At 39.5% G+C, this 22374-nt stretch overlaps 2 protein-coding genes across 3 annotated transcripts in view; both read right to left on the reverse strand.

The window, feature by feature from the left end:
* The window catches only part of agbl4 (ATP/GTP binding protein-like 4), a 495015-nt gene that overhangs the window by 114954 nt on the left and 357687 nt on the right, over window positions 1-22374 (reverse strand). The window lies entirely within an intron of this gene.
* Window positions 3553-21453, reverse strand: bend5 (BEN domain containing 5). Of its 2 annotated transcripts, none has more exons than XM_017693530.2 (6): window positions 21273-21453; window positions 19356-19495; window positions 16333-16705; window positions 14673-14821; window positions 10095-10308; window positions 3553-9585 (listed from the first exon to the last, which is right to left on the reverse strand). In XM_017693530.2, the coding sequence occupies exons 1-6, from the start codon at window positions 21451-21453 to the stop codon at window positions 9389-9391; spliced, it is 1254 nt and encodes a 417-aa protein (XP_017549019.1). In that variant the 3' UTR covers window positions 3553-9388. The 2 variants fall into 2 exon arrangements, with proteins under 2 accessions (XP_017549019.1, XP_017549020.1); XM_017693531.2 differs by lacking the exon at window positions 21273-21453 and adding an exon at window positions 21112-21208.

The following is a 22374-nucleotide window of genomic DNA, read 5'->3' on the forward strand; positions in this document are numbered from 1 at the left end:
ATTAATGACACTAATAGTAGCCAGTACGGAAACTGTGTCATGGTGTAGTGTACAAAAATGGTTTTAGTGCATATCACAATATATATATATTTTTCAGCAAAAACATCTTATATGCTTAAGCAAACTTATTTTTGTAAGGTATCAGTGGCTTATATCACTTTTTAATAAACATTTTTAACAACCAAAGTAAACCTTAAATGGAGCAACAGCTACAATCTGGCATCCGTACAGGGGTCTGTATGTAACTGCCCCCATTTAAGGTGGAAAATTTGACTAAGAAGCCAAGTTTGGCTTAGTCAAAATTCTCATTCGTGCATCCCATATACTTGTGCCTCCACAGTCAGACACTTAGAATTTGGAAAATATTGTAGTCATTCATGTTACCAGTACCAGCTAGTCTATGGCTATTGGCGCAGACAAGGCTGAGAGACCACATCTAATGTGACTGTCCTAGCTTGGCTGCTCCTGAGTCAAGCCTCATCAGTCCATGTTAAGCTAAAGCTATCCCAAAAGACTGGGCATTCCTTTATATCCACTGCCTCAAAAACAAAGTGGACTACTACAGGTGCAACAGAGTGGACAGCAGCGGATGATCGAAGGATGGCTGCTTTTCTGCACTGTTTGTACATCTTGTTATCTGTGCTTGTTTGTGGTGTACCCATGTATTAAACATATTAAACAGATTGTCAGTTTTGCTGCATAACAGTTTGTTTTCATCAAACTGACTTTTAGCCATAAAAATGCTTCACAAAACGGGATTTCCCGCAAAAGCTGCTGTCGCATGTTTTGGTTTATCAATAAAAAAGTTGACATGTTTTCATCTCTTCTTTCGTGTATGTTGCAACTTCTAACTTTGGCTTCCATGATGTCGCATCCCTTGCAGACAATGACATTTTGTTTATTTTCTTTTATTGGAACGGTTATGATCACATTTTTTCCTGCCATATAAAGATTTTTGAGCTATTTCTATTGAGAAAGCCAGTAACCTTTTCTGGACACCTCTCTCTTACTTTAAAAAACATTCTTATCTCTTCATCTGTCCAGTAAGACCTTCCCACCTTGCTGTTTGTGCTTATTGTGAGGGAAATCTGTCACTACACTAAATTTATGCATAAATGCATTTTTTAAAATTTAGGAAATTTCGCAACATAACAGACATAAAGAATTTTTCCACCAATGTTGAACAGAAAAATAGGTCAACATTCATTAAATATTTCTGAAAAATTCAGTTTCCACAGCCTACATCAGTAAGTACGTATATTTTTCATAACATTTCGATGGAAACATAGCTATTGTGTTTAAACACTTATTATTGTAAACACTTTTTTCTTCAACCTGTGTTGATTAGGCTCTCAGAACGTACTTCCATAGCAAATAACAAAAATATAACAAGACACGTGTGAAGAACAAAGGAAGGCACCCTGAAATTTCTTAAAATCAGGTTCCAGCAAGCAATTCATCACCCTTCTTTTCATCCAGTCACCTCCTATATTTACTATAACTCCTTATTTACATTGGATGTTTGACATCATGGTACATTATAAGGGCACTCAGTGACTGTGTGTGTGTGTGAGTGAGTGTGAAAGTAGCTGGGTGGTCCGATATTAACTCCCCGCTTCCCCAATAAATCAGACAGCCCAGTGTGCTTATCTCTCTTTGACACTCAGATCAATCTAGCTTTTAATCCCGAGCCCTCTCGCACTGTCTCGCCTCAACGCCACACATCAAACACACAACATCTTGCGCACCACAGCCTGCGTGCATGTGTATTCAATCCAAAGTCAAAGCTGCCAGACAAGGGAGAACTGATCCTCCACATAATACACACCAAATAAGTAAATACAGCGAGAACCGTCTGAATCCTCCTCATACACTATTAAACATTCTCAATAAAGGAGAAACATGCTGATTTGTACACGATAGAGTGGACAGAAAGGCAGATCACAAGATTCTTTCCAAGGCTGCAGGTGGATTTATAAGCACTGGGGCTTGGGAGTTGGCATAGAGGCAGAACACACTGCAGATAGTCAAGGATGCTAAGACATTAAGATAAGGTCATTTACTGCCAAGACCCAGTCTTTTCACTCTGTTTAGTGCACTGTAGCACACGTCAACCAGCCACTTGTAGAGTACATTCACACATGCTCACACACACATACACAAAAATATATGGATTATTCTACTGAATTAGAATAAACTGCAGTCACACAGTAAAAAAAAACAACTAACAATGATTAAATTATAACTTTTTAAACCAAGACATTCACAGAGGTAACAATAAGCTAAATATGCACAAAATCATAATTTATAGGCTATTTTCTATTGGAAGGTGGCTGTCCTAAACCCTAAGCCATAAACTTGTGAAAAAACTACATTTAAATAAGAATAATGTTTTTTTGTTTTGGGGATGAGATTTTAAGTTGTTCTGGTACTGACAGAATGGAAAATTCAGTCATTTATTTTAATAAAATGCATATGATAAAGGTTGAATTTAGTGTAGTGTGTATGTGTAAAAAAAAAAAAAAAAAAAAGATACATGGTTTGAGTACAGAGCTTCGATATGTATAATGCATATGTAACTTTTCTTTTGTGTTGATAGTTGTAGCTGTAGTAGAATTGTAGGAGCTGAGACACATAAAATGCAACACAATATAAAACTTTTAAATGCTGTCATAAACAGGCCATATGTTAAGCACTCAAACCTTCACGTGTTTTAACAGACATTTTTGTAAAAACACTTTACCTTCTAAAATAAACTGTGATCTAATAAATTAACAGTGGGATAAAGCTTTCTTTGAAGAAAGCCAAAGGGAACACTTAAACCCATCTTGGCTGCTTTTTTAGAACAATGGCCAGAATTCCACCTTCAGAACATAAACCAGCACTACAAGATGCATTAAAGCAGCTCTAAAAACAAGTCATCAAAATTTCTGGCAACCTACTGCCTGTGAATGTACACAGCAAATAGCACTACAGCAGCTGGCCTTGTGCATTTACAAGTGGCACAACAAAAATACATTCAACTGTGGGTCGCAGGTTTCAATGTGTGTTATGTCTTCCATGTGATTTAATAGGGGTTAAAAAACACATTTTCAGGTTCAATTTGATTTCTGAGATTTTATTTTACTTTAGTTCAAAAGTGATCTATGAAGATGATTCTGCTTGAGACCAGTCTTTGATTTTTATTGATTTGTAGTTTACATGAGTTCTAAAGGGAACTTGGCTGTGGCGCCTCCAACAAAACAAGCTCAAAAAATTGCAACCCCTACAACTCATACGTATGATCAGAAAAAAGCGGTCATAAGCCCCTCCCACATTTTTCCCCACACGAACACCAAGACATCTAGCTTTATCTATCACTGACGTTGTTTTCCGAGACAGCAAATGAGACACTGCTGACAGACATTGATAGGAATATTAGCAATAGTTTACCGGTTCTAAACTCTCTCATATATTTGATTTTTTGATCCTGTACTGTAACCGCTGATTGGTTCAATGCGCTTCCGTTCACAGTAATAAGAAACATACACATGCAGGCAAAAAACACAAAAGGACTGGATGACCCCTGAGAGGGTTCTTTTATTTGTAGAATAAAAGTCTGAATTTATTCTGTTGATCTGTACATAGGACAAGAGTACTTGGACTGCAGCACATACACAACAAACTAATGCTGACCGGCCACGCCAGCCACGCACCAGAGAGGAGTGGGACTGGTCGGTGAGGAAATGATTTTCTTTTCTGGTTGTCTAAGCCTGGCAGGAAGCAAAAACATGAGGGGTAGCAAAGGCCTGGTTTATCACACCCAGTTTAAGCCTACAGTTATACACCGAAACTTTAGATAGAGCCTCTCCGATCAACCCAAGTGCATTTTCCAATCAAGAACCCTAAGCTCAGTCCAGGTCAGAGAAACCAGGCGGAACTGTCAGCCCTTGCCTTTGGATTGTAGTGCTAACAACAACTCAAAGGAAAGGACATTCACCACGTGCTCTCCTTTATCTGAAAAGATGAATCCTGCAAAAGCAGGAAAACCCACCAAACCCACCACCTGAAGAGAAAGCATGTTCACAGTTATTTTAGAAGACATTCGCTATGGATGTCTTTCTGAAAAATATCGGTAAGTACATATACATAGATTTCTAGATATTTATTCAGCAGCAAGAATAGAGATGATAAAAGATATAAAATGTGAAATGATAGGACGGAGAGTTAAATGCAACATGGCCGATTCCAAACAATATTTGTTCTGAGGTCAATTCATTACGTTCAGGATACATTTCAGTCATATCATCTGATATGAGGTTATCCTGAACTGACATCTCAAAAATGTAAAAAAAAAAAAAAAGAAAAAAAAAAAAGCCAAGATTAGCTTTCAATTCTCATGTAAACCCACAGATGGGAAAAAAATCTCATTATTGTTTTTCCTGGGAGATTGTACATGTCAGATGAACCAAATTTTGCTATTATATCTATGGAAATGCAAATGCAGCTAATCAAACTAATATTTACAGAAAGCTGGTAAGATAAAGACTATTAAAAAGAGAACTGAGAAGCAAGCCTTTATCATTTTGTCATCAAACAGTTAAGAGATACACTGTCTTTGGGAGGGAACAACTTTGGTAAGCCATACAAACCCTCTACAATACACTGCAGAGTATTGCAATACCTAAAATATATTCTCAATATAATCACTCTCACATTGTCTGTCTGAGGAGGTAACTATAGTGGCATTGGATCGGTTCATTGCTGAGGACCACTTTACTCTAAGACACGACTGCCCAGTACGATTCAGGTAGGTAGACTGTGTGGATTGGCTAACATACTACAGCATTCGATTTTGCTGTTATTGAATGATGATCCAGAATAAACTGCATATACTATTTAACAGTGATACAACAATGTTCTGTACATAACTAGTCACAGACAAGGTTATATGGAGTGAGTTAAGTGATTAGCAAGATACATTTGTGTCCTGATTTCATCTGATATTAAATAGAAAGAACTGGCTTTTGATCATGTGACACCAAGTGACATCCACCACAGTAAAAAGTAGCACCGTTTGAGGTAAATGACACACGTGTGCTGGCAGCACCATCAACTAGAGAAAACCAAAGCGATACAGGATGAACAAGAAATCTGATTTACTGCACAAATAGAACTGACAGAACCACAGAATTAGGACGAGTAGAAGATAAGGTCCTACGCAAGTCAGGCAGACTGAAAAGAAAATCGTCTCAAGTCTGAATGCACACCATTCATTCAAAAGCGGAGACATCAATAAGATTCTATTAAAATAAAAGTGCAATACAGACTTATTTATTTACAAATCTGTGCACGTGTTTGTTGAGTGAGGTCCTATGAACGACGCACACAACTAGAGACATGTAAAGCGATGAGGTAGGATTGTGATAGTACACGTATCATTACTGCCAAAGAATCACCTGAACTGACTGATTAGGCTTTTTTTAATTTATCAAAAATACTTTTCATTACGATAAAGCTGAGTTGAAAATTAATTGCTTTGAGCTGGGCCCTGAAGAACTTTAACATGGACTGAGAAGAGCGATACCTGACAGAAGTGAAACCCGCTAGGTGTGTGTAATGATGGAAGTGTTACAGTGGAGTACTGGGCAGCTTTGCGTAACACGTGGATGGGTCCTCAGCAGCTGACTGACAATCTCTCTAAGTGGGTTTACAAAGCAAGCTGAAAGCAGTACTACGCTCTATACATGTAGATCAGCTTGTTTCGTTTTTGGTTTTTTTTGCCTTTTTTTATTATTATTATTTTTAAGTATTCTTCCCGTTCCCCTTTTTTTTGGCATCAGAAATAAACAAAAATAATCAAAACGATGACAAAAGAGAAATATGATTGAACAAAATATGATAAATTCCATTTAAAACAACAGTATGCACAAACACGCCATCGAAAGCTTAATGCTCTTCAGATATGAAACAGAGCGCAACAGGACCATGGCGATCTCTATGGAAACTGGAGTACAGTAACATCTCATACTTCCAAAGACAATTTAAACAAAAATATATTTAGCCTCTGTTTTTTTTTTTTTTTGAGCTTAGATAACTCTGGACAATAACCTTGGCAAGGGCCATTTTTGTGCAAGTTCATATCAAGCTGACCGATCACCAGCTTTTCCACTCCACATTCCACTTTGGCTTATATTCAACCCACCACCCAGACACATTACAATACCCGACACCTATACACATTCACATATAAGCGTATAAACCCCACTTAAGGACACCTCAGTGTTAGCAAACGCATCTCTTGGTTTGAAATGCCACCAAGAGTGATGCATCTGGCGTGATGATTCCGCATAGACACTTTACACTGGTCTTCTTGGCATCCAGATTGTTTTGGATCCTTAGGGAGCTAAGCAGCTCAAAAGCTAAGCACCACTGTGATGCAGCCACTCAAAAGCATGGGCACAAAAATGAGGACAGATGAATTTCACTAGTGCAGACCAGAGGACAGTTAGAGTTTCCGAGAGGTGTACTGGTTCGCTTTTGTAGGTTTTAAGCAACTGACGACTACAGTTCATCATGGCCATATATAGCTAGTAATTGTAAATATTTCACAGTTACACTTTTTCCCCCGTTAGGGTTCACAACTGGGACTTTTTTTTTTTCCCCCCCAGCCATATTGCATGTGAAAGCTGTCCAGCCCGAATTCACTCACTAAGTGGCTGTCCAAATAAAAAAAAAGAAAGAAAGAAAAAAAAATTACTTATAAAGTTTTCCTCCTTTTCAAGGCAACAGATCTCAACCTCATAGTAAAAGATGATCACAAGTTTCTTTTGTCTATCATTCAGCAACAGCTTAGCTAAAGCTGGTGTTTTCCAGTGTACCCATATACCTATCGCCATTACAGAACAGCACATTTGATTAGCGGGCCAATATATAGCACACAGCACACAATATATCTACATAAAAACAGAGGAAAAAGAAATTCCACAGAAAGATATCAGCTTGATCCACCAACTGTCTGTTCTGTCATTGTTACTTTCGACATATTGGAGGCAAGTTACTTTTAGAAAACAGTTAAGATAGATATATCTTTCACAGATGCATCAAGCAAAAACAGGATTTCTCCCCAACTATGGAGTGGCAGAAAAGTGCTAAAATTTCTGGTTTGTTATTTGAAGAGGAAAAAAAATGTTAGGCATTAGCATGAAAATAGATTTGACAAATAATTTTCTACCCGAAAGCAATCCATAACTTAATCACCTCATTATTAGGTACTGAAGTGGTCTTAACATATCCATGTAATTATTTCTACCCATTAAGACCCATTTTTGCCTATCATTATGATATAGTTTTACTTATGATTAAAGTGCTGCCTGATACAGTGGCTACGCCTGCTTCAATTATATGCACACTTCCAGAAAACAGGGAAAATGAAACAAAAAGTGAAATTATACTTCGTAATAAATGACTCACAGTGATGTGATAGAGCTCTTGTAGCACTGTGATAACTGTGACAGCCATAAATTAGCAATCGTAATTTAAGATATGGTTTGCTTTCTTTGACAGCACTCCATTAACGATAATGCATGTGTGACGAGCCCTGCTTTCTTTTAGACATGATCTATACTTAAGCAAAGATGCACAGAACTGAAAGTGAAAATGATTTGACTAGGCATGAATAGGCAAAAGGTAGAAGACTTTTGGATTATGATATATGGGCTTGTTTCAAATGAGGAACTTAGAGGAATAAGGTGCAGCATGGATAAAAATGATGATCATAATATGATATGATCCAAATATACAATAAAAAGTTTCCCCAACAAAACCATATAGCTAAGAAATACATGTGGATAATGAGGGGGGAAAAAATTGATGATAAAGCAACAAAAAGGTCAGAAGCAAAAGTGAGGAGAAAGAGGCAGACTTGAGAGGCAGACTTGCGGTTGATTCACAGTTAGCGTTATGTCATCACAGTCGAAAACTCAAACCTGCAGCAAGGTGGCCTTTTAAAAAAACAAACAAAAGAAAAAACAGACTGCCACACAAACTGTTTGTGAAAAGCAAAACAAAACATGTAAGAGAGAGCAGGGAGAGATGAAAAGTTTAAAGAAAATGGGGGAAAGAAAGCATGGATAGCATGGCTCACTGGAAGTTGTCACTATACCTTATTTTCATCCCCACTAATTTCGCCCCCTGCAGGAGGCTCAGAGTGGGGACCCTGCCGTTTTTCTGGTCTGAAGGAAGAGACCAACACGTTTAACACCAAGCGCTGCCGACAGCTTTACCCACAGCCACACATTCCATCTGCCACTTCCCCACATTCACACTCCAAAGTGCAGTTTAAGTAATATCAGCTCATATTACAATCACAGCTTGCTATAAAAACAGAGAACACAGTTCCCAATGATTGCCAAATCCTAAAAACAAAAATAAAAGATCCTAGCCAGCTCTTTCTCCGCAACTTGGAATATAGTTTTTGCTCATGTGTTGATTTCTCATAGGCATTATTTTACAGGCAACACATCAGAAAATATCAATGTCTAGGCTATCAGGTGACCGATCACAGTGACAAAAAAAAGGTGTGCATGCATTCTTTTCTTTACGTAGGAGTTTTCGATAAGTCACCTAAAAAGACAAGTAAAAATATTTATGCAAATGAGATTTTTCCAATGGAACCTCAAAGGCGTTTTTCTATCCATCTGAAGGAAGCAGTGAACTTGTCATTAGCACCATCAGATCTAAATAGAACAACACAAAACCAAAGCATGTAAGAGTCATGTTGAATGTAAAGTTTCTGAACAATTGGGCCTTGACTGATTAACCGACCGATTTAAAAGTTTACATTAAGACACTGCAGGGTCGGACCCTGTTTGAAGGTGCATTTTTATGTCCTCCAAGTTAAGTACCAACAGCAAGCAGACTAACCCTACACTCAAACCAGTATTAACGTTTTATAACATCCTCCCCAAAACAGAACAGTTCTTCCAAAGGGAAATCTTTGATCACTTAAGGACATAAAGATATGTTCTGACACAGAACACCTGTTGATGTGCCATACACATTCTTTTCTGATGTGATTTATAGGATCGCTCCTGTCAAACACACACATTATCCAAACACACCCCCTCCCCTCTATATTACCCATTTAAAGCTTATAAAATCCCTCAAAGCCCATACTCACTGATTGTTCACATACCAACAAACTCATGGCTCATGGAAGGGTGTATTGGTTGGGGGTAAAGCTGTCGGTTAGGCTATGAGGTGTTATGGGGTAGTAAAGGGTAAAAAAGGCCTCGCTTTGGGCTTCAGTGAGAATCTCAAATGGCAGCGCAGGTGATCACGTGAACCCTCTTCTCCCCCCAGCTGTCCACGAAGAGCAGAATGAGCTATGGTGACAACTCTGAAGGCCCTACACGCCATCGTAGGAGAAGTTCTCCATTTTCACCGTCTGCCGAATCAGAAGCTTGGACTCTCTCCTCTCCTCATTCTTGATGGATTTGTTGATATCCATGATCTTTTCACAGATGTATTTGTTCACTTTGGATAGCCGCTGTGTGATCTCAGCACTGTCGGCTGTCTCCTGGGACACACGGTCATACAGACACTCTGAAACAGAAAATGTGGATTAGGATTTTATTATTGAAGATTTTCCCATGGCATTTGGTGGATTATTTCACATTTAGCTCTTAGCTTGCAATGCAGTGAAGGCTGAGAGGAGTTCTATGAGTGTCAATATCTTTTTTTCTATCACCAAGTATCACTTGACCTTATGCACATGTAACCTAGTACTTCTTTCTGTAATAACTTTCTTATTTATCAATTATTAGGTCATTGTTGACTCTAAAGCCACAAATAATGAAGACTATGTTGACAAGATTGCCCTCAAATACAGCACAACAGTGCCAATATTTTAAGCTGTAGCACTCAGTCCTGTGCATTATCGCATAAATAATACACACAATCTGGATCACCCTAACCCATGCTGACAAAACAGAAATCAAGCACAAACTGGTCAAATATTTAAATGTATTATGGTTCCACTCCAACCCTATAATATCATATCACATTTGAACAGCAAAATCTTTTACAGAACAAATACATGCATTCAAATGTACCTCGTACGATTTTGAGTTTGCTGGGAGAGAGGGGAGGTTTAGGCAGGGCGTCCTTCTTCTTCTTGGTGGCTACTCCAGTCACGCTGCGGTTTTTCAACGTCTCTGTGCCCCAAATCATGACAGCTAGGTTTTTGGTGAATTTGGAGTCACCCTGTGTACGCTGCAGCTGATGCCACTTCTCCTCTTCCACCCAGATACCTCCACCAAGGTGCACCTGGAGTACAAGGATACACAAATAAAATTTTGTAAACCCGGAAAAAGATATGCTGTACCTAAATGCACCTGCTACACCTACACTTAGCATAACTGGCTATGTGCTAAATATCCAGTTGCCTACTGCACTCAATGTAGCACTTAATTTAATAAATGCCACTGACACAGGCAACAAATTTTTCATTTAAGAAATTTAAATGCTATTTTGACTCTTTAAAAAAAACAATGCAATTTATATTGTGACTTTAGCTAAAAGTACTGGAAACTTGCAAGTGTTTATCATGTGTTCATTTATCTCACACAGTATGAACTTCAGCTTACAAACAAAAAAAGGCTAGTAAAGAAATTTACCACAAAAAGCCTGATATGCTTTAGAACTGTACAATGTCTCATTTGATGCCTGCAATTGCAATCTTATAATACATTACAATATTACAATTAATACATAATATTGCAAAGGACAATACTGCAATTGCAGAAAGCCAATACTGCAATTGCAGAACAATGCAATAAAGGAACCCTCTATTAAATTGCTAAGTAGTTCCATTGCGCGCAGTGAGCATTCTCACCAACCAAAGACTTTCAGAATCTTTGGGTATTTTCATGAATCATTCATGTTATTCAACCACGGTAAACAGTTCTACAAAATAATACAAACCATGCTACATCAAGGGTTCATCTAATTATATATATATATATATATATATACACACACACACACACACACACACACACACAGCTCAAAAAAATAAAGGGAACACTGAAATAACACATCATAGATCTGAATGAATGAAATACTCATTGAATACTTTGTTCTGTACAAAGTTGAATGTGCTGACAACAAAATCACACAGAAATCATCAATGGAAATCAAAATCATTAACCAATGGAGGCCTGGATTTGGAGTCACACACTAAATTAAAGTGGAAAAACACACTACAGGCTGATCCAACTTTGATGTAATGTCCTTAAAACAAGTCAAAATGAGGCTCAGTATTGTGTGTGGCCTCCACATGCCTGTATGACCTCCCTACAACGCCTGGGCATGCTCCTGATGAGGTGGCGGATGGTCTCCTGAGGGATCTCCTCCCAGACCTGGACTAAAGCATCCGCCAACTCCTGGACAGTCTGTGGTGCAACGTGGCGTTGGTGGATGGAGCGAGACATGATGTCCCAGATGTGCTCAATCGGATTCAGGTCTGGGGAACGGGCGGGCCAGTCCATAGCAGGAACTGCTGACACACTCCAGCCACATGAGGTCTAGCATTGTCGTGCATTAGGAGGAAGCCCTCCTGTGCAGCCCTCCAAAGAAATGCCACCCCACACCATTACTGACCCACTGCCAAACCGGTCATGCTGAAGGATGTTGCAGGCAGCAGATCGCTCTCCACGGCGTCTCCAGACTCTGTCACGTCTGTCACATGTGCTCAGCGTGAACCTGCTTTCATCTGTGAAGAGCACAGGGCGCCAGTGGTGAATTTGCAAATCCTGGTGTTCTCTGGGAAATACCAAGCGTCCTGCACGGTGTTGGGCCCCCATCTGTGGACGTCGGGCCCTCATACCATCCTCATGGAGACGGTTTCTGACTGTTTGTGCAGACACATGCACATTTGTGGCCTGCTGGAGGTCATTTTGCAGAGCTCTGGCAGTGTTCCTCCTGTTCCTCCTTGCACAACGGCGAAGGTAGCGCTCCTGCTGCTGGGTTGTTCCCCTCCTACGGCCTCGTCCACGTCTCCTGGTGTACTGGCCTGTCTCCTGGTAGCGCCTCCAGCCTCTGGACACTACGCTGACAGACACAGCAAACCTTCTTGCCACAGCTCGCATTGATGTGCCATCCTGGATGAGCTTCACTACCTGAGCCACTTGTGTGGGTTGTAGAGTCCGTCTCATGCTACCACGAGTGTGAAAGCACCACCAACATTCAAAAGTGGCCAAAACATCAGCCAGAAAGCAGAAAGGTACTGAGAAGTGGTCTGTGGTCCCCACAGTGTGTGTCTTGCTAATTGCCAATAATTTCCACTTGTTGTCTATTCCGTTTGCACAACAGTATGTGAAACTGATTGTCATTCAGTGTTACGTCCTAAATGGACAGTTTGATTTCACAGAAGTTTGATTTACTTGGAGTTATATTGTGTTGTTTAAGTGTTCCCTTTATTTTTTATATATATTTTATATATATATTTATATTTATATATAATGTGCACACACACACATACCCACACTGCAAGGCATACTGTAGTAAGCAGCTATATAAACACAATGTGTATATTGCGCAGCTTAATATTCTGGCTCTGGATACTGGACTTTTAGGCTACGTTCACACAGCAGGTAATATTGGCCCAAATCAGATTTTGTCACCAAATCTGTTTTTTTTTTTTTTCTTTTCTTTTCCACAATATCTTTTAAATCTGATCTATATGCGACATTAGTCTGCTTCATTTGGCATGCTCATCCAAAGATAAACAATCATGACTGGCAACGAATGCCAGTCCACTCCCAGAGATTTCACTTTCATCTTCGCCAGCATCACAAGAGCCATCATGAAGCTTCACTGACTGACAGCTGGGCTCATCACCCAGAATGTGTTCGAGCTCAGTTCTTTGGTTCCTGCCCTCGGATTCTTTAAACTTCAGACTCAGATTCAGACTTTTAACCTTTCTTTGACGCTGCAGACTCATTCTTTTACAGCTGAGTTCGGCCATTTCTTTCAAAATCTCTTCGCACAGATTTTGGATAAGTGGTTTCTAATTATTCATACAGAAACATCACCAAAAATGTTTGAGGTCTCAGCAGCGCAAAATTATGATAAATGTGGAGTTGGATTGACTCAAAAGCCATTTGAATTCCGATCTGGTTGTTCATAGTCGCACTGCCACATATCTGTGTCACATATGAAGAAAAAAGATCGGACCTGGGCCACTTTTACCTGCTGCTTGAACATAGCCTTAGTTCACGCAGACAATGTGGTTTCGGTGTGTTAAAAGTAAGTAATGTTTTGCAATTCTTTGTGGCCACGTATCTGGTCACTATGCATCTAGCACAGGTATATGAAAGGCTGGTCTAACAGGCCACATCTTTATTTCTCCACCCATACTCCGAGACCCAATAAAGAGATGAGGCCATCTAAGTGATGCTTCATAAATACATTCAAGAGCTGAGGTCCTCGGGTTCAGCAAGTGGAGTAATGTGTTTTGACAGACGCCAGACCACAGTGTTGACTTTTAAGTCACATTGCAGAGGACAACGCCAAACAAGCCATCAGGTGGATTGATGGGTGGCTGGTGAGTTATAGGTGAGTAAATGTGCTGGCTGCTTTTGTCACCCTGAGAAGTCTTTAGGCTGGCTTCCAGAGGCTTTTCCCCCCAATGCAACTAATGTGCTCTAGGCTGCCGGCCAGCAGACAAGCTTTTCACTGCTCTTAACTTAGAGAAGATTTGCGTTTTTCCAGCTACCTGTCACTCAGTGCAACTCCTGTGGTACAAATAATTAATACGGGGAATGTGCGGGTGTGTAAGGCCTAATTTGCTTTTGTTCTTCACGCTTGATCTGAGAACCCTTTCAGCGTGTAACACAAATTCCCTCTTGTCATGGGAGGCAAGCGGAAATAAGGGCGAACATGGGCCCACTGTCTGCTAACAGGGCTCAGCAATATCACAGCAAGTGCTCCGGTTAAAATGCCTATTGGGATGGGAGATTCATAGCCAATTAGAGAAAAGTAAAAGGGCTGAACAAAGACTACAAAGCTTAAAGCAAGAATACTGATGGTAAACAATGTGTGGTCAGTTCCACACTACCATGTTGCAGTTATATTGCTACATACTGTGATTATATAAAGGGGAAGGTGATATAGCAGACAATATACCATCACGATACTTTTTCATGATACACATCAAAAAATAACTAGTAATGACGTTTAAAAATCCTAATTGTACAGTGATTTTTTTCTTAAACGTTTCATGCACTGCATTAAATCAAATTAAACAAACTAATTATGCTCTTTTTGTAATATAACATGCATTTGATCAGTGCTCTTTAAGTACAGATGATCAACGAAAAAGAATGCAAGTTATCACAGTATCATACCATGCCCCTCATCTACTTTGAGATGCAACAAAAATCAGTGAATATCAGTGAAGCATGACTGGTTAAAGTGACTGATATCATTTTGATTAAAAAAAAAATTTGTTTTTTGAATGTTTGAGATACATCAGGTAAATCACAGGATACAGCAAACATAATGATTTCTTAGAGGGCTCATTTCACCACTGCAGCCTTCAGTTATTAATATTTCAAATATAGTGAAAACAACTGAAAAAATATAAATATAATGTGCACCTTTAACAAAAAACACACACACACACTTACTTTTCCATCATTGAAGGTATAGACAGTCCTTGGAGAGGGGGAGTGGGTGGAGCTAGTGTTGGCTTCCTCTCGGCACACTTCCTGTGGCTCAGCAATTGGCTCCACCACCTCGGCTTTGATTGTCTGAGTGCCATTGTCATGCATTGGCTCTGTGGGGTGCAAAGCGTTTGACCACAGGTTAATTAAGATGCCAATCTGCTGGCCTACAGTGTAGTAAAAAGTAAACAGCAAAGCAGGGAAAAGAACAAGGAACTGTTCTTTGCAAAGCCCTCATGAATGCTCTTGTCCATCTCAGGAGCTTTGATTCATTCTGGCCAGCATGGCCATTCTGAGTCCTGGCTGACTCACTTTGGGTGGCTGCCTAAAACACAGCTTCCCCTGTGCCTCGAGACAGCCGGGTTATTTTAGCCCAGTAAGCTGGCTTGGTGGCTGGCCACGCTAAGCTCTAATGTAGCTGATGAGTTTTAATATCGGTCAACGTACTGCATTCCTGACCCCAAAGCACCCTGGCCAGTCTAATCTTTAGCCCTCACCATCAGCTCTCTTCCATCTCTCAGTCTGCTCCCTCCCTCCACTCACACAAGCACACACATTCAGACAGAGCAGCTGGCCAGGACACTGGCCTTAGACCTCTGGACACCATGTCCTCTTTAAGCAGCCAGTGCTGTGGTTCAAATCTCAGATATAATCACCCCCTACGCTACTCTAAGCAGCAGTACTACACCAGTGCAAAAGTGTGTGACACAGTACATACTTACACAGTTAAAACTTTTCACATAGCCATCAAAGCATGCAGAAATGCTAATTACAGCCCATGGAAAATCTACAAGAGGAACAAACAGCATAATATGGACTACCAACCAGGGATGTACATTTTGGCAAATCGTTTTAACCAGCAACCAGACCATCATTAACCCACAATTAATTACCTACAGAGACAAGCCTAAAACCAGGGATATCAAAATAGTCATTATAACACAGAAACAACTAGATCTTTAAAGCTGGCTGGCTGAGCTACGTTGCAAGGAATTTTAAAATATTTAAAATAGGCACCCTTAATTAAATTTTGCATTAATGTATCAAGATGCCAAAAAAAATGTATGTATTGACCGTGGCACGTAGTACTGATACATGAGGCCAGGCTTAAGCCTGTATATGAGGCCCTCAATTAAACCAAATTGAATATACTTGATGTCCACCCCATCCTTCTCTATAATTTTCCTCTCACTGCCATGTAGCACTCGTTCTCTAAGAGAACATGGACAAAAGAGCTGTCGGTAATATCCTTTGCAGATATTTGCTTTTGACATGGCACACTGTTGTAGTTCATCCTCTCAAAAAGTGCCCATGAATAATATTTGAAGTTAGGCCCATTAAAAAAATAATTTAAAAAAAAACAAGCGCAAAAGTAAAATTCAAAACTTTCAACTTAAATGATGAAACTGTATTTAAATAGGAACAGTTGGTCATGAGAAATGAAATAAAACTGAATGTTGTTTAACTGACAGCATTCATCGAACAATAGTTTATTTGATGTCCAGAACATCCTGTGTCCTCAGAACTGATGTCAGCCAAATGACTGTAACAGGTCAGCCGGGCCCGCTGGAATGGTCTAAAAGAGTGTATAATGTAGTGGCCTGTGTATGCAAGTGTGTCTCACCGCTGCCCAGCCTCATGAGCAACACATCCTGAAGGCGGCGGTTGAAGTCACGCAGCTCCTTGACTTCGGTCAGCAGGCTGCTGTACTCCTTCAGTTTTTTGGCTTGCTGCAGTAGCTGTCTGCGTGTGCGCTCCAGCTCCTGCTGCAGCCGCCGTACCTCTTCCTCCTGCTGCCTGTAGCTGTGCACTAGCTCCTCATATAGCACACGGGGCACCACTGCCTCCTCTTCCTCCTCACCCTCCTCCTCTTCCTCACCCAGCCGCTCCAGTTCCTCTCCCTCTGCACTCGAGTTCACGGCGTTCCTCTCTAACCGTGCCACCACTGCAGCCAGGCTCTTGGAGGAGTTGGCCCGCTGCTGCTCGTGAGACTGCACCTGTCGCACAAGCAATGCTGCTCAGTGACATAATACACTGTATACACTACATAATATGATTTTTTTGTAGATACATGAAAAGAGTGACTAACACAGAGATGCCAGTTCATTAGGTACAGCTACCATATAGGTGCCTTTTGTATGTACACAATAACCGATCAAAACACCTGTTGCCACACAAATGGTCAGCCATCACCATCCCATTTTTAAACACTGCCAAGTTGAGAATAGTTCACTAACCGAAAAATATCCATCCCAAAACTAGGATTTTATTTACTCAATGGCATGAATTTATTCACAATTTATATTCAATATCTAGTTAAATGGGACTACTTTTGCCCTCATTATAATGAAACAGGCAGTTGGTCAGTGTTCTTTAAGTACTGGTGATTACACACTGTTCAGAAAAGCATATTGTATTGTGACATAATTTACCATAATAATGATATCATCATCATCATCACTTTTTTTATATAGTGGCTTTTCCATGCTTAAGGACGCTTTACAATCAAAGAACATCAACACATTAAACAAAAGGATAATACAGCTATGCAACCTCTCTGCCTTCATTCAAATCTCTGTTAAAGACTTACTTGTTTTCACTGTGTTATTGTTGTTCCGTTTATACTTGAATGTTTAATTCAAGTATACACAGAACAACAATAACACAGTGAAAACAAGTAAGTCTTTAACAGAGATTTGAATAAAGACAGAGAGGTTGCATCCAGAAAAGACTGTGGGAGAGTATTCCATAACTTGGGAGCTAATACATTAAATTATCAACCACCCATAGAAGTCAATTTAAATCTAGGAACATGAAGAAGGCCAAGATTTTGCGATCTTAATGTACGGGACAGGACATATGGATGAAGACGCTCTGTGAAGTATTGAGGGGCCAGACTGTGCAGAACTTTATATATTATAAGGAGAACTTTGTACTGAATACTGAATGTAATGGGCAACCAGTGAAGACTCTGAAGGACAGGGGTGATATGGTCATTTTTGAAAAGGTGACGATCCTAGCAGCTGCATTTAGGACATACTGTAACTTAGTGAGCGCTTTGACAGGGAGGACAGAACACTGCAGTAGTCCAGTCGTGATGCCACTAATGCATGCACAAGCGTTTCTACATCGGCCTGTCTGAGAAATGGTCGGAGGCGAGAAATATTGCGAAGATGGAAAAACGCTGTCTTAAGAATAGATGTAATGTGGATGTCAGAGTGTAGGGTCAAAGATAACTCCGAGGTTGTGGACATGGGGAGAAGGTGTTACCAGAATCCCATCGATACTGATGCCAAGGACAGATGAGCTAAATATAAGTGACTTTGAACCAATTAAAAGCAACTCAGTTTTGCTAGCATTCAGTTTTAAAAGGTTCAAACTCATCCATGACTTTATGTCACGGATACAGTCAGACAGAGCAGGTGGTGATGCATAGGATATACAGTCATCATGCCAACCCTAACCATAGGTAGAAGTTAAATGTACCTATATAAACTGGCAGCTCAGGGTCTGATGCTAGTCTTTTGCATCTTCACAATTTTCCAACAACTAGTAAAAATCCACAAAATATTTAACAGCTACAGAGAATATTAAAATGACTGAAACAGCTGTATTTGGAGATCGAATCTCAAGTTGACAAAAAAAATAGTGAAAATAGTGAAAGTGATGAAAAGTAATTATTAATTTTATTGACTTAAGAACTTTGTTGTGCATCCTCAATATGGAATAAGCCCTTTAGGTACTCAACACCAGGTACTGTTTGGTGTCTAGTTTATAATCTTTAAATGTACACTGTCAATTGTTTTATATAAATAAGCCATTATTAATGACATAACTTTAAACATCATTAAAATTACTCATGACCAGTAACTTTTGCACAGTAATATACACATATAATATAATAGCTGTACTATGGGCACCTGTACTGCACAGGTTTTATTTTTTCCCCTTTCGTGACAAATCTAATTCAGCTCAAGAAGGACTTGAAAATTAGATGCTTAAATAAGTCAGGTGCAGGGAAAACCTGTACCATATGGCAGCTTCTTTGTAACTAAGAGCGAGACAGGAGGCTTGTGGAACAATGATGTCAAATAACCTACCAGCAACAACACCAAACTATGCCCTCTGTTTATGGACAGGATATGTAACCTTTACAGGCACACTACAGGATATTATTTTAAGCAACACTGCTGAAAAAAGATAATTACCAATGATCTGAATTATAGCAAACTAGATATAATGAGTTAAAAAAAGGCATAGAATTCTTCATTGTGACAAATATTTGCCAGAAAACTCCCTTAACATTCAAAAAGTAATGTTAAAATTTATGCATTTAAGCACACATTTAAACTAGCAATGTTATACCATAAGTCATGATAATTCATCCTTATTGTTATTTTTCTCTCAATTCTGCTCCCTTGGTCTAAATGTCGTATACTCCATTTCCCCCAGTGTCCAGTCAGAATTTAAAATGCATTCTTAATATCAGTGCAAAATCCATCCTAAGCCAATCCTGATTTGTGCATGAATTCCAAATTAATCCAGCCTGCTGGCAGGAAAACTGCAGGCCACTATAAGAGCAAGCTTAGCAACATTCTTTTTTGATCTAAGGTCAGTATGATGAGGTGTACTGGAGGTGCATTGTACCTTTTTATGTCTGAGGGGCATTCTTTCCTCGCCAAAGTGATTTTCTACTGCATGTCCTGCATGTCCTGCATTCCTGGTAGACATTTTAGGAATTTTCATCTTCTTTTGCATAATACTGTTCTCAAATTCCTCAATGCTATCTGGAAAAAAAGCAAGAAAATGTCAGCAATGTATACAATAATACCACATTAGAAAAAAATCTGTCTGTCAGCAATCTGTCTGATTACAACACTACTTTACCAAACAACTAATAATTTGATGAAAGTTTATGCAAATTTTAAAATAATTTGAGGTTTCTGTGTCAATATGATTATAAAACAGTTTAGCACGCTGCTATAAAGTAAGCATTACTACTGTGACTGCGCTTAATAGAAAACAAAATTTACTTTGAGCTAATATGATGTTTTGCACATGTATTTTAGCCCCTACCTGTGGGGTAAGGCAAACTTAGCTAGATTAATGTGGTCTGATCCACTGTGGTTCTGTAATCAACTAGTGAACTAGTTAAAGGTATATATTAGAGTATTAGTGTACTCTAGTATAACTTTGATGGATTTATACTTGACTTTATACTATACTTTACATGAGTGGTTTCAAATAATACATTTACATCTTTACGTAAAACAAGAACAGCACTTAAAGCAGAATTCTACTGATTTTGCAAAACTTATTTTTTATAATTCATATAATTCAGCTGCTAAGATGTAAACAACAGTCATTCAGAGTGTTTTGATGTGAAATGGTTAATTGTACAGAAGCCTACCGACTCAGATTTCTTTAAAGTGGTGGGGATAGGAACCAAGTGACATAATGCCTATGATGCAAATATAACCCCTTTAAAAATCGGTGGAATTTCCCTTTAAGAAACTTCAGTTCTTATGCTGATAGATGTTGGAAGCGTTTCTAATTTGAGTTCTAGATATTACTCAGTAGTTAAGTATGATTGATGTGGTATGTTTGCACCTCCTCGAGCTGTTTTTGTAAAGATACTCGAGTCATTTAGTAAGCATTTTTACGCTAACATGAATGTCCCCACGTTAGTCTGTTTTCTACTAACTAACGTTAACTGTACAACAGAACTTGCCTCCACCTTACAGACCTCTGTTCCTAACAAGATCGGACTTTCGTTCCGTTTTAACAGCAGGTTAAGCAACGAATGAGGATTAGTAATCTAGCTAAGTAACCTAACTGCCCTGCTAGCCCCAGCAGAAGGAGACTGCCAGTGAAATGATGGTTTGCCTTGTGCCAGACGGACAGCCCTCCCAGTTCTACACGTTTATCTTGTTTTGTTGGGACAAAATGCTACAATCACCGAAAGAACAAGACATTTAACGTACACGAGTAAAAATACACGTCCAGATAAATGAAACGCGAGCAGGTCCTCATTAAAAGTTCGCCACTCTGATTTATCTCACATTCATTTCACGAATTATCTGTGCATGTCGCTAATGTTAGCATGTCGGCTAGCTGCACACCTAACCTAGCACCTTTAGCCTGCTAACTTACGAAACACCTAGCGTAGCTAGCTATCTCTCTATTTTGAGCGCACGCTTCTTCTCCAGCTTCCCTGAAATAAAAGTTACCTTTATCTTTTCCGAAAGCTGGCTATTACGAAGGCTTGCGACAAACCGGCGTCAAAAGCCGAGTGAGACATTTCGGTAGCTTTCACACTTGCTAATATGTGAGCTAGCAAGACAAACCGCCCTCGACATAAACAAGTGACCAAGAAGCAGAAGTGGCGGAGCCGCACGGTTACCTTGCTCAAACAGAGAAACACTGTCGCCACACAACGACAGTGCCATGAGATTTCGGTGGAGCGTGTCGATGTTCCCTTACTGATTAGTGAACCTAAGTCAGAGCAGTGGTGGGAAATGAAATAAATAATGAAGAAAAGCCCCATGCGATTAGACAACTTACCTGCGAGAGCGAGAATCTGCGCCTTGCCTGGCTGGCCTGTACCATTCTCTTCACTTCTGACAACCAGATACACCTTCTGATGATCAAAATCTGTTTTGTGCCGAGGTCTGAAATCTTTCACATTTGAAACGGGTAAAGCATAGCACATGTCGTCCTCAAAGAACCTCACAAAAGCATACATTATTTCTCTTTGGTCCAGCACTTTGGGTATGGTTGACAGTTTCCCTCTAAAAGAATTAAAAATATAAACACAAAGGGAAATGCCTCTGAGATCGACTATTTTTGCCTGGTCCACAGCGCCCCCCTCTCACTTAGACTGTACTAATCAATACAGAAATTCTGAAGGCCATGGCAGGCGCTCAGTGAGGGACAGCCTGCAGTCTGTCAGCGCGCTCGATTATTTAGGAGAAAAACAAAGAAAAACTTTACACAAGCCATTTTTATTTTCCAAGTGAAACAGACGTACGGCTTATGAGAAGTTCTGTCGTTAACACTGTACGTGCTCGACCAGGGTCAGGTTTCAATCCATAAACACGTAGGACCATTTTGAAATAAAACAGAGTTGAAAGAAGCTGCAATGCAACTTGTTAAAGTCATTTTGAGTTATTCTATAAAAGAAGTGCCATTTACAAAATGTCCAAGGGACAAATCTGCTAATAAGTGCATACATTCATTCAAAGTTCATGAATAACACAGTGTTTGAAAAACTTTCAGTGGAAAGGTAAGCTTGCATAGACAGTCACCGAAGGTCCATCTCAGACATTACCAGAAGTTGTTTTAAAATCAAACCTTTGCTGCGATCAAATGTCTGTGTCAATTTAAAATACACTCAATGGCTTAATACCTCACACTAGCATATTTAACCATACAATATAGTCACTTTAAATGAGTGATCATTGTTTATTTATTTCTTCATTTTGTTTGTTTGTTTATTTTATTGAATTTCACTTTGCGCTATTTTAGATGACCTTCTGTTGTTAACTTCTTACTTGGCCACGGCCCATTGGCAGGCTCAAAGTTTTACTTTTACACATGTCTATTATCTAAGAACAGCTCAATTAGTTTGCAGTGAAGCCCCTGTGATTACTGAATAATAAACCTT

This window comes from Pygocentrus nattereri, chromosome 28 (genome assembly GCF_015220715.1).
Source record: "Pygocentrus nattereri isolate fPygNat1 chromosome 28, fPygNat1.pri, whole genome shotgun sequence".
Classification (NCBI taxonomy): domain Eukaryota; kingdom Metazoa; phylum Chordata; class Actinopteri; order Characiformes; family Serrasalmidae; genus Pygocentrus; species Pygocentrus nattereri.

Coding starts and splice junctions, on each gene's coding strand:
- bend5 (XM_017693530.2), bottom strand. CDS start 21,453: ATGTATGCTTTTGTGAGGTTCTTTGAGGACGACATGTGCTATGCTTTA. Junction 19,496..21,272: donor GCAGATTCTCGCTCTCGCAG/GTAAGTTGTCTA, acceptor CTTTTTTTCCAG/ATAGCATTGAGGAATTTGAG. Junction 16,706..19,355: donor TGCCCCTCAGACATAAAAAG/GTACAATGCACC, acceptor CTTGTGCGACAG/GTGCAGTCTCACGAGCAGCA.